The 14,798-nt window shown below is 41.6% G+C and overlaps 1 protein-coding gene across 19 annotated transcripts in view; it reads left to right on the forward strand.

Moving 5' to 3' along the window:
- Positions 1 to 445: 445 nt before the first annotated feature.
- cast (calpastatin) overlaps positions 446 to 14,798 on the forward strand; it is a 49,505-nt gene continuing 35,152 nt past the window's right edge. For 5 of the 19 annotated variants that reach the window (XM_066645230.1, XM_066645232.1, XM_066645231.1 and 2 more), the window contains exon 1: positions 13,403 to 13,601. In XM_066645230.1, the coding sequence (XP_066501327.1) occupies positions 13,491 to 13,601 (111 nt within the window). In that variant the 5' untranslated portion in view covers positions 13,403 to 13,490. Of the gene's footprint in view, positions 525 to 2,480; positions 2,505 to 4,224; positions 4,375 to 5,081; positions 5,151 to 13,402; positions 13,602 to 14,798 lie in introns of those variants that run through there. The other 14 variants (XM_066645235.1, XM_066645241.1, XM_066645244.1 and 11 more) reach the window with 9 other exon arrangements.

The following is a 14,798-nucleotide window of genomic DNA, read 5'->3' on the forward strand; positions in this document are numbered from 1 at the left end:
CTGCTATACAAATGTTGCATTTATGCTTGACTGTATATCTGTGACTAGGATTTACAGAAGTGTAATAGAACATTAAAAGTCTTAGACATCAAGGCCCTATAAAGTTAACTATTTATTGCCTAAATTCTGTGTTAATCTTATCTCTACCATCCCTAATACAAACTTATAACAATGCAACTGCTCCTTTCCACACTATGCACAATGATTCATGCTATTGACTTAAAAAACCACTAAGTATTCACTATTGTGTACAAGCCATTCACTGTGCAATTGCATAAATATGTGCAGAAACTTGCATCACATATAGAGTGAGCTGCTGCTTTGCACACTCACTTTTATCAGGATTGCTCATAGCCTCTGGGTCTGGCTTATTTCAATACCTCGAATGCTTTGAGCAGGAGGAGCAAGCTCACTGCCAGAGAACCCTTCAGAGTGTACAGGTTTGTGGGGAGATAGCCCTTTTGCAGATTACAGCAGATATGCCGAGTAAAAAGAGAAGCCACGGACGTCGAAAATCCAAACCAGTAGGTCACACACACACACACACACACACCTTCACAATCTTTGTATACTCACTCAGTATTTTCTTTAAACCATTACACTTCAGATTTTCAAATAAGCACAAACTACAACTAAAACACAGATTATAAGCAGCCTTCTGACATTCAGTGACATATACAACAGCCATAAAAGGTACAAGTTTTCATTTCTAATGTAGTCTGGTCTTTGCTGATTCGTTTAGACATGAGTCTGGTTTGCAGCGAGGTTTCGCTCTGCTGACCTGATTGTAAGTTATGAGAAACTCTAAATTTAGCTTTAGTAACATTCAGTAGGTACAGAATAATATGTTTACATTGTAGTCCCCACTGTTCCGACAAGTATCATGCAATAGTATGAATAAACAAGTATCACAAATACATTAAACAATATACTACAACAATTCGGCTCTATTAATACAATTACTGATTGGCAGATTTATTCTTAAACTACTTTGCTTAGCACAAGACCACTTTTTTCCAGTTTATAAATCCATATAAGAGGTCTAAACTTTGTTTTTGATCAATTGTAATGATTTATGAGCCAGTTTCTTTTTAAAGGTGCTTTTCATGCCAAGATCATGAAAGAAGTACTTGCTAAAAAGGGGGGAAAAAAGGAAAAACATCTTGTTTAGTAAATTTGCCAGGAGACTGCTGTTGTGTAACAGTCTGGGGCAGATCCAGCTGGGACTGAGACTGATCCAAATTAAGTGGCTAGGAAAAGAAGGTTATGTTAATGAACCCCCATTCTCATTGCATTTTAGTCCAAGACTAGGCTAAAACTGTTGGGATGTGGGGTATTCCACAAAACAGGATTCGTCCATTACTCAAGTAACTTGAAAATTCAAACTACACTATAGAAGGAGAGGAGCAGGACACTGCTAATGTGTGAGTCACATTTTGGGCTTTAGTTACCTGGCTAAATCATATACCCCTATGTAAGTAATCATACACCCCTCGTAGTTAGTATTCTGCACCTTGGACACAAATAAGACACAATAGAAGACCATGACCTGAATAAGAATGTCTTCATAGGAGTGTTTAGTTAAGATTTTCAAAGAATGGACTGTATCATTTGTACTCATTTACTCATTATGGATAGAGATGATGTGTAACACTTACTGAGGTTAAATAAAAACGTTCCCTAGGAAGAATATACTTAAATATAGAAGTTACAGCTTCAGCGCGCTGTGACATTTACACACCTGCCTAACTTTGATATATGTACAACCTAACTGAGGTCTTAATGATTACATATTTATATCTGCAATTGTCTCATAGTCATTTGACAGCACTTTTTGTCTACTAATGAACACTAGTACTGATATAACTTCTCATGCAGTTTGCATACTGGCAGTGATGTTTTGCTTATTATCAGGAAAAAAATATTTTCAGACACAGGTAACATTACATATTTTGCATTCTAAAAAAAAATAAAAGAACACTGAGTAGAATTGTTTGTTTATCTTTAGGTTTTGTATATCTGCTGTAAATAAACATGAATAAAACTGATCAATCAATTATATTCCCTACAACCACCACGGGGCAGCCATGACCTAAAGGTCAGAGAGTTGAGCTTGAGACTATAGGGTTGCCAGTTCCAACCCCAGGACCAGCAGGAAAAATGTTTCCACGGCTGAAGGAACCTAACCTCTGAAGTGTTCTTTGGGTGCTGTGGCTGGCAGCCTGCTGATTCAGTTGTGTGTGTGTGCATTTATGTGCTAACTGGTTTGTGTGTCTACAAAATTGCTCACTAGCATGTGTTTACTACCACAGATTGGTAGTACAAATAAAAAACGACTCATGTAACTTAGTGCACTACATGGGGAGTATGGAGGGATCGGGGATTTAACTTGGGTTGGTTTTATCGGAAAAACGAGTTTCCCAACAAGAGGCACCACGTGAACACCCTCTGAAGTCGGGAGGTGAAGTCGGGTACATCACAATTTTCAAAGCAGCATGAACTGGGTGAGTTGTGATGTAAACACTACTTGGCGGCAGTCCTCCAACAGTAAAATATCAAATAATGTACAATTTGTACTTAGAAGTAATGTCGTTTTTAAATATCTACAATGAATGTGTGTTGTTTTGCTATACTTATGTAAGAAAAAAACACTTGTAGAAAGGCTAAAGGCCCTGATTCAGACCAGAACAGATGAACTACAGGCTTACTTATGATCACTATTGTGACTGAAAATATAGTGTTCCGATGTCGTTGTTTTAGTACATTAAGCCACGTTTAGCTGTTTCCTTATAATGCATTTAAATGTTTTGCTTTCCGTTTAAGTTACAGATTCAACGGTTCAGCAGTAGAGAGCACTTATGTACTAATTGCGAAGAGTTTGGTGATCCTAAGCCGTTGTTTTAGTACAGATGGCCCTTTGCGTATAAGAATGCCCACCTGTTTTAGAACATTAAGTCACGTAAAGCTTTTTCACATTAAGCGTTTTAGAGTCTCCCCGTGAAAACCCATACGTATTCTGGCCCAAGTGACTTGCCATAGCACTTTTGTTCGCCCTGTGTCCGAAATTGGGCCCTATTCTCTATATACACTATTATGGTGTTCGGACATTTTCAGTGCACACAAACAATCCCACAATGCACCTGACAATTGCGGATAGAGAATACCCATAATGCACTGCTATGTTTGTAAAAAAAACTGCATCAGTTATTAGTGTCTGAAATCGTTCACTACCCTCCTGAATTCAGTTCCCTACAATAGTGCACTGTATAATGAGTAATGTGAAGAAAATCGTGAATAGGGAGTCATTTCGGACACAGCGTAGGTCTGACGAGCACTTAGGCTCGCTCGCTCTCGCGCGGATTCCACCCGTTCTCGCTCTCACTCTCACTCTCGTCTTTCATTCATTCACTCATTATCTGTAACCCTTATCCAGTTCAGGGTCGCGAGGGGTCCAGAGCCTACCTGGAATCACTGGGCGCAAGGCGGGAATTCGCACAGCTTTTGTCATAAATGGCTATGAACAGAATCTCTCAGCATGTTTTTTTTTTTGTCCAAAGCTATGCAACAATAGAAGCCCAGTAAACAAGCAACGTCCCTGGACGTTCAAAATAGGTCTGAAAGTAGTCTGGACATATTTTAAACGTCAATGGACGTCCAAAATCCATCTTAATAAGTTAGTCAAGTGGTGACCAATCGATAACGTCAGTGGACGTCCAAAACGCGTTTTATACAAGTAATTTATTTCGGAACCAATTAATAATGTCAATGGACGTCCAAAATACGTCTAATAGTCGTCTTTTCAATGTCTGTGTTTGGACGTCTTTTCAACTTTCATTTTCAACCTTAAGAGAACGTTGTTTAGACGGCAGTATTTACTTTGGCTTTAGAACTCTGCTCCATGAAGAGACTTTGATAACTGTTTATTTCCTTAACACTGCCATGCTGTTTGTGTATTTTCTTTGCGCAGATCAGTTCTTAAACAATTTAACATCGTAATATCACGCCATTCGTAAAGAACAAAATGCTATTACTCACTTCTGGAAATCATTATTCCAGCAGGAAGCAACAAATACATTTGCTTTTAGTCATTTTCTCAGCATTGTTGTTTATACATAAATGTCACTTCGCAGCACTGATTGCAATAGATGGGAGTTTTTTGAAGAAAAATGTGGAGCACTTTTTTTTTTTACAGTGTGTGAAGCAGAGTTGGCTCAGCCTGTCCACGCTGTCGGGAGTGGCGCTTAAGGAATGCGAGACAACCTGACGAGATGATCTCCGTTCTGGAGTTGTACTTTGTAGGCTTGTAGTTTTTGTGGAGAGTTTTACATCGCATCTGTTTGCCCCATGGCGTATGCAGAGTACTGGATGAGACTCGTAAGTAGAATACACTGGAGGCTGGAGGCTTTAAAAACATTCAGCTAAATCAAACAGTCGTCAGTCCTCTGGGTGTGTTTGTGCCATGTTTTTCCTTGTGGATTGAAACTAGCGGAGCTTAATGTAATCAAATGAATCTCGACTTGAATGACTTTGACAGATGCAAATCCGTCACCATAACCTGGGTCGATCTTCACATCTGACCGCCATAGTGAGGTAGTTTTAGTAGATGTGTATTAGTGGTAGAAGTTGTGAATGTGTATCTTGCTTTCTTCTTTTTTTAAACCTCTCAACACTCAGAATGTTAAAGTTGGTGAAGTTTGGTGGATATCTGAGCTGGGTTTGTGCTGGTGAAGTCATTCAGTTATTGCAGCTGAAAGCAATTAGAATGTGGATAAAAATCACACTGAGATCTTTTAAAACTTGAGTTGCAGAAAGTTTATTATGATATGTTTAAGAAACGGAGACGTGGGTGTGTAATATGTAGAATACACGTCATGAACAGAATCTAGGACCCAATATTAATTGTTAAAGGATCTTAATTGTTAAAGTTTATATTTTAAAGTGTATATAATGTTTTATTTAGACCATAATATCCTTTTTAAGTGGTTTCACTGTTGCATTTCTTGAAGCAATTATTATTTTATTATTATTATTATTATTGTTTTTGAAACTGCATAAATATAGTTTCCTTTGTCCTGGTTTAGAAAGCAGAAGAATTGGCTGCAAGAGGACAAAAAAATCCTGGCTGCTTCAGCTATGTATCAGGGTCTCAGGTAGGACATAATCAAAATGGTGGTCCAGGGTTCCACACTTTTTGTTAGCGTTCCTGATGGACTTCATTCACTGCAACAGCAGTTTTAGAGAAAAGAAAAGGTGCTAGTGTAAGGAGGCACCTGGCTCAGGATAAATATCCATTGATAAGTCAATAAGTTTAAACACATTTTCATGTAACACTTCTTAGAGCTTTGTCTCCACCTAGTGTACATTATTCATGTCTGTTAAAGTTCTTTGCAGAAATTTGTTATGAATTTTCTGATTTCCCATGTCTGTTCTTAATCTTAATTTAACCTAAAGGATCTGACACTGAACGGCTCAAGTTTGGTTTCTCACACAGGATCATTTATCCTTAGCTCAGTCCCCAGGATAATAAAAAAAAAAGTCTGTCTGATTGGTTGTGACAGGTTAATACTCCGAGGTAAATCATAGTGGATGTTCAGTCATGGACTCGAAGGCCCAGCCCTGAAAACTGGTCTCACGTAAAAGCCCTCAGAATGATCAATTGGTAAAATCAGTCTTGTAAAAACATGCGTCCTGACAAACCAAGAGTGGGAGTGTTTGAAAACTCCTCACACCTCAGAGCTTAGAAACAAGGAGGCTGCTTTAATGTTATGGCATGGTGGACTCACTAAAATATTTGCTCATTATCTTCCTTAGTATTTTAGTAGTTTAGAGTTTGTGTTTCTTCTCAAATGTACTACTTAATTAAGCAATTTATTCATAATTTATGTGTAAATTACATAATGTTTCAGTTTTTAGAATTATGCCCCAATAAAATGAATTTATGTTTTCAAAAAATACAACGTGCTAAGCATATACTGTAGTTGATAACGTCTGTAATGGAACGGCGGGTGGGGGGCAGTGTTCCTCCGCTTCTTTTCCAGGGAGGGAACGTGATCCCCCAGTTTTTTGAGAAATCCGTGTAAAGAAAGCCCAGTTTCAGTTGCTTACTGGATTTAATTGCTAAGTAAAAATGAGAAAAACAAGCCAAGACCAAGCCTGAGAAATTCTCCAGAGCACAGAAGGACAAAATTCAAAACTAAATGAGAATACTGTACACGTGAAGACAAAATGGAAGAAAAAATTTGGCTGAAGGAAAATGTGGCCTTTTTTTTGCACCATTACAGCACTACAACAATCACCTGCTACAAGCGCAGAGAGCCACTGCGACCTGCCCCAAGCCCCCGATGTGCTGTTTTCACCTGTAGTCTGTTAAAGCACATAACTGATTTAAAATTAACCTCTTCTCGTTTCTTTATTTCTTTAAAAACACTTATTGCCCATAAATTTTATATATTCTCATAAATGTATAATTGTGTTTAAAATGTTCAGTTTAGCCTAGTTATTTCTTTCTGTCATTTTTAGTAAGTATTTTAGATCATTTTGTGTAAAGAATGCAAATTTCAGGTATGCAAAAAGCAACAAATCCATGCAAAAATTCAAGCAAGATTTTGTCTTATGCCCTGGGAACAGAGGTAGAGCCAGGGGCGCACATGTTTCTGTGGTAAAAATCATAGATGGTACTGGGTCTAAAGTTTGAGAACCAATGCTCTAAGGCATTGGCTATAAGTCTGTAAGTACATGACCATGAAACGTGTTTGTGGTCAAAGTGGCTCTTAGAAAGGTGCAATGTTGTGCAATCTAAAACACAACCTCATTTCCCAAAAAGTTGGCACATTGTGCACAATGAAAATAATAATAAAATGCAATGATTTGCAAATAATTTAAACCACATATTTTACTTAAAATAGTACAAAAACATAATTTCATAATGTAAAGCATTAAAACTGAGAAAGTTTATTGTTTTCTGAAAACATTTTGAGTTTGATGCCAGCAATACATTCCAAAAAATTGAGACAGTGTCATGTTTATCACTGTTTTGCATTACTTTTGTTTAAACAACACTGTGTAAGTGTTTGGGAACTGAGGAGACAAATCGCTATAGTTTTGTTTGGCTTGTTATAGGATTCCACATGCTCAACAGCTTAGGACCTCTGTTATAATGTTGTTCATTTAATAATGCACCATTTGTTTTTAGTGGGTGGGCTGGACTAGTTTAGCTCCCAGAATCTTTTACTTAGGAGCCATGTTGTTGTAATTCATGTAGAATGTGAAATGGCCTTTTGCAACTGAAATAAACAAGGCGTTCCCTGAAAAGATGAGAAAGTCCCCCTTGCCACATGCAGCAAATGCCTCCTAATGCCATCACTGATGCTGGCTTTTGAACAGTGTAATTATAACAAACTGAATAGTACCTTTCCTCTTTAGACCGGACGATGCAGCATTAATTCATTCATTAATTGTCTGAAACTGCTTATCCAATTCAGGGTTGCGGTGGGTCCGGAGCCCACCCGGAACCACTGGGCGCAAGGCAGGAACACAGCCAGTCCTTCACAGGGTGACACTCACAGACAGTCACCCGGAGCGGGACTCGAACCCACAACCTCCAGGTCCCTGGAGCTGTGTGACTGCGACACTAACCTGCTGCACCACCGTGCCGCCCGTACAGCATTTATTATTTACAAAATGCATTTAAATTTTTTATTTGTCGGCTCACAGGACACTTTTTCCCTTTGCCTCAGTCCATCTTAAATGAGTTAGGGCCCAGAGAAGGTGGAGGCATTTCTGGATCCTGTCTATATATGGTCTTGTCTTTGCATTTGTAAGATTTAACTTGAGTTTTTGATGCAGTGGCTGGCTTTAAATTCAAAATGGGCAAATATTTTTCACACAACTCTACAATTTTGGAAACCTTTTGGAAACAGGGTTGTATTCAGAGTAATTTGTTTGCTTGTGACCACTTAGAAAGTAGCATTATTGCAGTGACCCGTGACTGAGCTGGGAGATGTGCTTATGAGCTGTGTGTGACCTAAATATACCCTCGACGTCCACCGCCCCAGTGGCTCCTGTTTCAAAGACACACACAGAGGGCACTGGACAGACCAAGGCCCACTTATTACACTCATTAAAACTAAAACTAAGGGTGAACTCAGGAGCACTTGTATATATACACCTATGTTGTTATTAAGGTGGTCAAACATTTTTGAAAGAAAACTACCAAAAAAATTCTAAAAAAAAAAAAAATTGGTGAAAAAGTGTAAAAAAAAAAAAAGTGAGACTTCCTTAAGATACAGTAGCTGGTTAAACAGGACGATTGAGTACTCAGCTGAAACCTAAGGTGTGGCTACAGGAATCCATCAATCACCTGCTCTTTATCAGATCTGTTCTCTAGGTTTGTGGGTGAGACTGTCTTTGCTTTATGCACTCTATGCATAGTTCTGTTTTTCAAGTCACGCTGAAAAATAATAGATGCTTTCTTACTCAAAGAAGCCTAATCATTCCTCCATATTTCACAGGATCAGAGGCCATCATTATTATGTTTAACATGTCATGTCTATTGTACTTAGTTCTTCTGTGGAAATATATTCCATGTTGTCTTTATTTAGTCGTGTGTGTAGGCTTGTTGTGATCCTACAGTTTTAACTGACAGTTTATTTTAAATGTCTTGTTTTGTTTATTGTATGCAGCTACAAACTGAATGTAGGTGAATTAGCTCCTTAACTGCCTTCAGTTCAAACTCACATAATGTCCTCAGTGCAACTGTGTTAAGAGGGCTTCTGTTGTTTCTATAAGCCTCAAGACACAAACAGGTCGATGCCTTGCACAGGTTGTAAAGGCATACATCTTGTTTGTTGCTTTTGAAACAAATGAGTGTAAAACTAACAAATAAATAATTTAATATAATACCGTTTATAGTGAAAAAGAAAATCTTAATTTCACAATGGATATTGCCAAATAATCCTCCTTAAAAGCTCCACATATTGCTGAATTTTATCTGTACAGTTCTGCCTTCAGATCAGGCTAGTAGGGCGTTACTCTGGTAGGTCTCAAGTATTAGCCAGAACTGGGGTGGACTCCCATTGCTAAACACTGTGCATTGTGCTCATATTATTCACTGCAAATGGCCTCATGTCGCTCCACCCTTATGATATCTATAGGGAGGCATTAGGTAATAGATCAGTCACTTTTCTCTCAGAAATCTGAACTTTGCTCCCACAAAATGGTCTGGTGTCAGCAGGAATTTATGGAAGTTTAAGAGTCCACACCTACAAATATTTATCTGTACAGGAATGCTTTGTTCCTGCTCTTTGACTCCTGTTGTGCTTTATATGAAGGAAATGAAAAGATTTTGAGAGACTCCAGCTTTAAACAGTTTATTATCTTGCTTCCATAAGCATGTGGTATATATTTATTTTATAGTGAGGACGTTCTCATTGTATTGTACTGCCGTTTGTGCTGTACCTGGAACTAATAACTCGGCCCCAAACTAACATTAAATGCCTTGGCTCAGAGTTGATCCCTTGATTAACAGGGTTATTGCTCAGTTTTAAATGTTTAAGACACTAAACCCACATTTCTTTATATTGGATTGTTTTCTCTGATAGATAGATCTTTATTGTCACATACAAAGTTATACAAGTACAACATTGCAGCGAAATTAGCTTCCGTGATGCCTGTTTATACAGTGTTTGTTGGTTTATGTAAATATCATAGTAAATGACTGCTTTGTTACTATGACTACATTCACTTTACCAGGCTTAATGTTTTTGCTTGAGTGACTATTTATTTTATGGATGTATGGACATTTCAAATTAGATTAGTCACACAGCTCCAGGGACCTGGGCGTTGTGTGTTCGATTCCCGCTCCGGGTGACTGTCTGTGAGGAGTGTGGTGTGTTCTCTCTGGGTCTGTGTGGGTTTCCTCCGGGTGACTGTCTGTGAGGAGTGTGGTGTGTTCTCTCTGTGTCGGTGTGGGTTTCCTCCGGGTGACTGTCTGTGAGGAGTGTGGTGTGTTCTCCCTGTGTTCGCGTGGGTTTCCTCCGGGTGACTGTCTGTGAGGAGTGTGGTGTGTTCTCTCTGTGTCTGCGTGGGTTTCCTCTGGGTGACTGTCTGTGAGGAATGTGGTGTGTTCTCCCTGTGTCCGCATGGGTTTCCTTCGGGTGACTGTCTGTGAGGAGTGTGGGTTTCCTTCGGGTGACTGTCTGTGAGGAGTGTGGTGTATTCTCCTTGTGTCCGGGTGGGTTTCCTCCGGGTGACTGTCTGTGAGGAGTGTGGTGTGTTCTCCCTGTGTTCGCGTGGGTTTCCTCCGGGTGACTGTCTGTGAGGAGTGTGGTGTGTTCTCTCTGTGTCTGCGTGGGTTTCCTCCGGGTGACTGTCTGTGAGGAGTGTGGTGTGTTCTCCCTCTGTCTGCGTGGGATTCCTCTGGGTGACTGTCTGTGAGGAGTGTGGTGTGTTCTCCCTGTGTCCGCGTGGGTTTCCTCCGGGTGACTGTCTGTGAGGAGTGTGGTGTGTTCTCCCTCTGTCTGCGTGGGATTCCTCCGGGTGACTGTCTGTGAGGAGTGTGGTGTGTTCTCTCTGTGTCTGCGTGGGTTTCCTCCGGGTGACTGTCTGTGAGGAGTGTGGTGTGTTCTCCCTCTGTCTGCTTGGGATTCCTCTGGTTGACTGTCTGTGAGGAGTGTGGTGTGTTCTCTCTGTGTCTGCGTGGGTTTCCTCCGGGTGACTGTCTGTGAGGAATGTGGTGTGTTCTCCCTGTGTTCGCGTGGGTTTCCTCTGGATGACTGTCTGTGAGGAGTGTGGTGTGTTCTCCCTGTGTCTGCGTGGGTTTCCTCCAGGTGACTGTCTGTGAGAAGTGTGGGTTTCCTTCGGGTGACTGTCTGTGAGGAGTGTGGTGTATTCTCCTTGTGTCCGGGTGGGTTTCCTCCGGGTGACTGTCTGTGAGGAGTGTGGTGTGTTCTCCCTGTGTTCGCGTGGGTTTCCTCTGGATGACTGTCTGTGAGGAGTGTGGTGTGTTCTCCCTGTGTCTGCGTGGGTTTCCTCCAGGTGACTGTCTGTGAGAAGTGTGGTGTGTTCTCCCTGTGTCTGCGTGGGTTTCCTCCAGGTGACTGTCTGTGAGAAGTGTGGTGTGTTCTCCCTGTGTCTGCGTGGGTTTCCTCCGGGTGACTGTCTGTGAGGAGTGTGGTGTGTTCTCTCTGTGTCTGCGTGGGTTTCCTCCGGGTGACTGTCTGTGAGGAGTGTGGTGTGTTCTCCCTCTGTCTGCGTGGGATTCCTCTGGGTGACTGTCTGTGAGGAGTGTGGTGTGTTCTCCCTGTGTCCGTGTGGGTTTCCTCCGGGTGACTGTCTGTGAGGAGTGTGGTGTGTTCTCCCTCTGTCTGCGTGGGATTCCTCCGGGTGACTGTCTGTGAGGAGTGTGGTGTGTTCTCCCTCTGTCTGCTTGGGATTCCTCTGGTTGACTGTCTGTGAGGAGTGTGGTGTGTTCTCTCTGTGTCTGCGTGGGTTTCCTCCGGGTGACTGTCTGTGAGGAATGTGGTGTGTTCTCCCTGTGTCCGCATGGGTTTCCTTCGGGTGACTGTCTGTGAGGAGTGTGGGTTTCCTTCGGGTGACTGTCTGTGAGGAGTGTGGTGTATTCTCCTTGTGTCCGGGTGGGTTTCCTCCGGGTGACTGTCTGTGAGGAGTGTGGTGTGTTCTCCCTGTGTTCGCGTGGGTTTCCTCTGGATGACTGTCTGTGAGGAGTGTGGTGTGTTCTCCCTGTGTCTGCGTGGGTTTCCTCCAGGTGACTGTCTGTGAGAAGTGTGGTGTGTTCTCCCTGTGTCTGCGTGGGTTTCCTCCGGGTGACTGTCTGTGAGGAGTGTGGTGTGTTCTCTCTGTGTCCGCGTGGGTTTCCTCCGGGTGACTGTCTGTGAGGAGTGTGGTGTGTTCTCTCTGTGTCTGCGTGGGTTTCCTCCAGGTGACTGTCTGTGAGGAGTGTGGTGTGTTCTCTCTGTGTCTGCGTGGGTTTCCTCTGGGTGACTGTCTGTGAGGAATGTGGTGTGTTCTCCCTGTGTCTGCGTGGGTTTCCTCCGCTTGCTCCGGTTTCCTCCCATGATCCAAAATCACACATTGGTAGGTGGATTGGTGACTCAAAAGTGTCCGTAGGTGTGAGTGTGTGAGTGAATGTGTGTGTGTGAGTGTGTTGCCCTGTGAAGGACTGGCGCCCCCTCCAGGGTGTATTCCCGCCTTGCGCCCAATGATTTCAGGTAGACTCTGGACCCACCGTGACCCTGAACTTGATATGCGCTTACAGATAATGAATGAATGAATGAATGTGGTTGCTGTCAAGAATAAATGTGCTACAGAGTGATACCTTTGTATACTTTTAAAATTTTCTTACTGATTGTGTAGCACTTTGGTCGACACCTGTGTCTTTTTAAGTATGTTATCTAAATAAAGCTGTCTTGTCTTTTTGTCTTTTTTCTGTCTTGTCAATTTAAAATTTCTTAGCAAAAATGGCTTAATGGAAACAAAAGTGATTCCTTTATGGCATTGTTTACAGAACATTTTTAGCTCTTTTAAGAGTGGGTACGTATCTGATTCATGGCTATGTGACATGAACAGCAGGTCAGATTTCATGCATCTTTTTCCCTGTACACATACGCTTAGTGCTGTTGTCATCAGTCATGAGACTGTGCCTCAAATGGCACTGTGCTTCCTTCATAGTGCACTGGACAGATGATGAAACTATGGCTTATGCACCAAAATAATGAAGAGAATGTTAGGAAAAAGAGCTGTTCAAGTGATTCCTAAATACACATGGATTTGTGTTAGACATACAAAAACTAACTGCATGAAAGTAAACACAGCAAACCAGAGAATAGTTTTCCCATAATTGTAAACATTCCCTTTAACCCTCAATATTGGTCCAAAAATGTCCAAACATTTCCCCAAATCAGTGATGTCCGTGAAATTATGTATGTAAATGTATGTAATGTAATATGTAAATTACGTACTTATGTGAGTGAGGATTTGAGTTTGGGTGACATTTTTATTTAAGGAGATGAGCAAAACTTTTACATTTGGTCTCAAGCAGCAAATGACAGATGTCTGGCCATGTCGACCTCACATTCTGCTAACTTTAAGCAGGTTTGCTCCATGTCCCCCTCAACCCCTGCCTCCCTTCTTCTCTCACTTTCTGTTCCTCTTGCTGGACAGTCCTAACTGATGGTAAAATCATGCTTTAAGAAAGACCTCCCAAATACCAGTGCATCAGCTCAATGATTCCCAAATTAGCCCCCTTCAGCCATTAACTTTCTCTAGTCCTATTCCTCCTCTATGTGCTATTTCTGAGACAAGGTCCGCCCTCGCTGCCCCAGCCCCTCCCCTTCAGTTTCCCCTCCTCCCTTTCTCTCTGTGTCTGGAGCATGCTGTAGCGGAGAGAGGAGGAACTGAGTGTGAGAGTGTGAGGGGAAAGTTACTGACACTCACTCTCATACACACTCGCACAGAGCAAGCCGGCAGCCAACATGGGCCAATTCTTCAGCTGGTTTCTGGGCCCACGGGACACTCCAGCCCTGCGGGACGTGACAGTGGAGCAACAGGTCACTCTTACTAGATATAAACACTGGCAGATTTCAGTAAGAGGCTCTTTGTGTGGGCATGAATATTTGTGTGTGTATACGAGAGTTTGTCTGGGTCAGTGGCAGTGTACGTGGTGTGTGTGTAAGGCTTGTGCTTGCCGTGTGGATACAGCTAAGGTGCCGTGTTTACAGACAATGTTTGGGTGCAGGTTTTGATTTGCTGAGCTTTTGCACAATCACAAAGAGGGCAGGGCAAAAGGCAGAGATGCTGGCTGTGGCCCAAGTCAGCCGGAGTTTTAGGAGGAGGGGTGAAGAATGGAATGTGAGGACACTGCTAGGAAAACAGTCCAGATCTGGACACAGAATTTGATTGCACTTCACAGAAGAGCAGTTTTAGCAAAGCTACTGGACCCCTGCATAAGCCGACAATATCAGAATTATATAAAGGTACAAGTGATCAGCACAAGACAGATGCTAAGAAAAGACCAGTGTTTTAATCCAGTACTTGATGAAGTAGTAGGTCTTGGAGATGCTAGACAACTTTTTTAAAATGAAGAAATAAATGACAAATGTCTATAATTTTAATATAGATGCATGCAGTCTCAGCTTTAGCTTTGTATAAAGGTTTTGTATCAGCATCAGCAGATCTGTGCACAAAAATGTTGCCTATCAACATCGTCCCATGAAGCTGATGCATCCCTGATCACTGACATAAGCCTACACTGGTATTTACTGAGGCTTACAAAAAGGGTTTTGTTGGTTTTATTCGCTTTGAAGCCATATAAAATCACACATTGTTATAACTTGCAGCTAAACCTTGTCAGAAAGCCTTTATACATATGTGTGTAGCTTCATGTCACTGGTCCTGAGAGGCTTGTGCAAGTGTTGTGTAGCCTTGTGAATGCCGACCTGCAAGCCAACACTGAGAAGCATTTTAATTGAAAAAAAGAGTCATCCTTAACAACAACTGGTCTTAAAAGTGTTAAAAGCCCATTCCCTTCTTGGGATTTTGCAACACATTTTTATCATGGACAGGCATGTTTAAAGTGGACTTAAAAATAGAATATGTCAGTGTCAGGGGGTGTGTTTGTCTAAGAAGTAATGGTGCTTAAAAGGAGATTTGTTTATTTGTGTTTGCTATGGAAGTAGATCTTTATCAGTGTAAAAGTCCATATAAGGTTCCAAGTTGCTCTGTAGTAGTTTATTTCACTGCCATCCTTAAGAGGGCTGTAACGTGTTTATGTGGGTGTAATT

Source organism: Hoplias malabaricus, chromosome 15 (assembly GCF_029633855.1).
Source record: "Hoplias malabaricus isolate fHopMal1 chromosome 15, fHopMal1.hap1, whole genome shotgun sequence".
Lineage (NCBI taxonomy): Eukaryota > Metazoa > Chordata > Actinopteri > Characiformes > Erythrinidae > Hoplias > Hoplias malabaricus.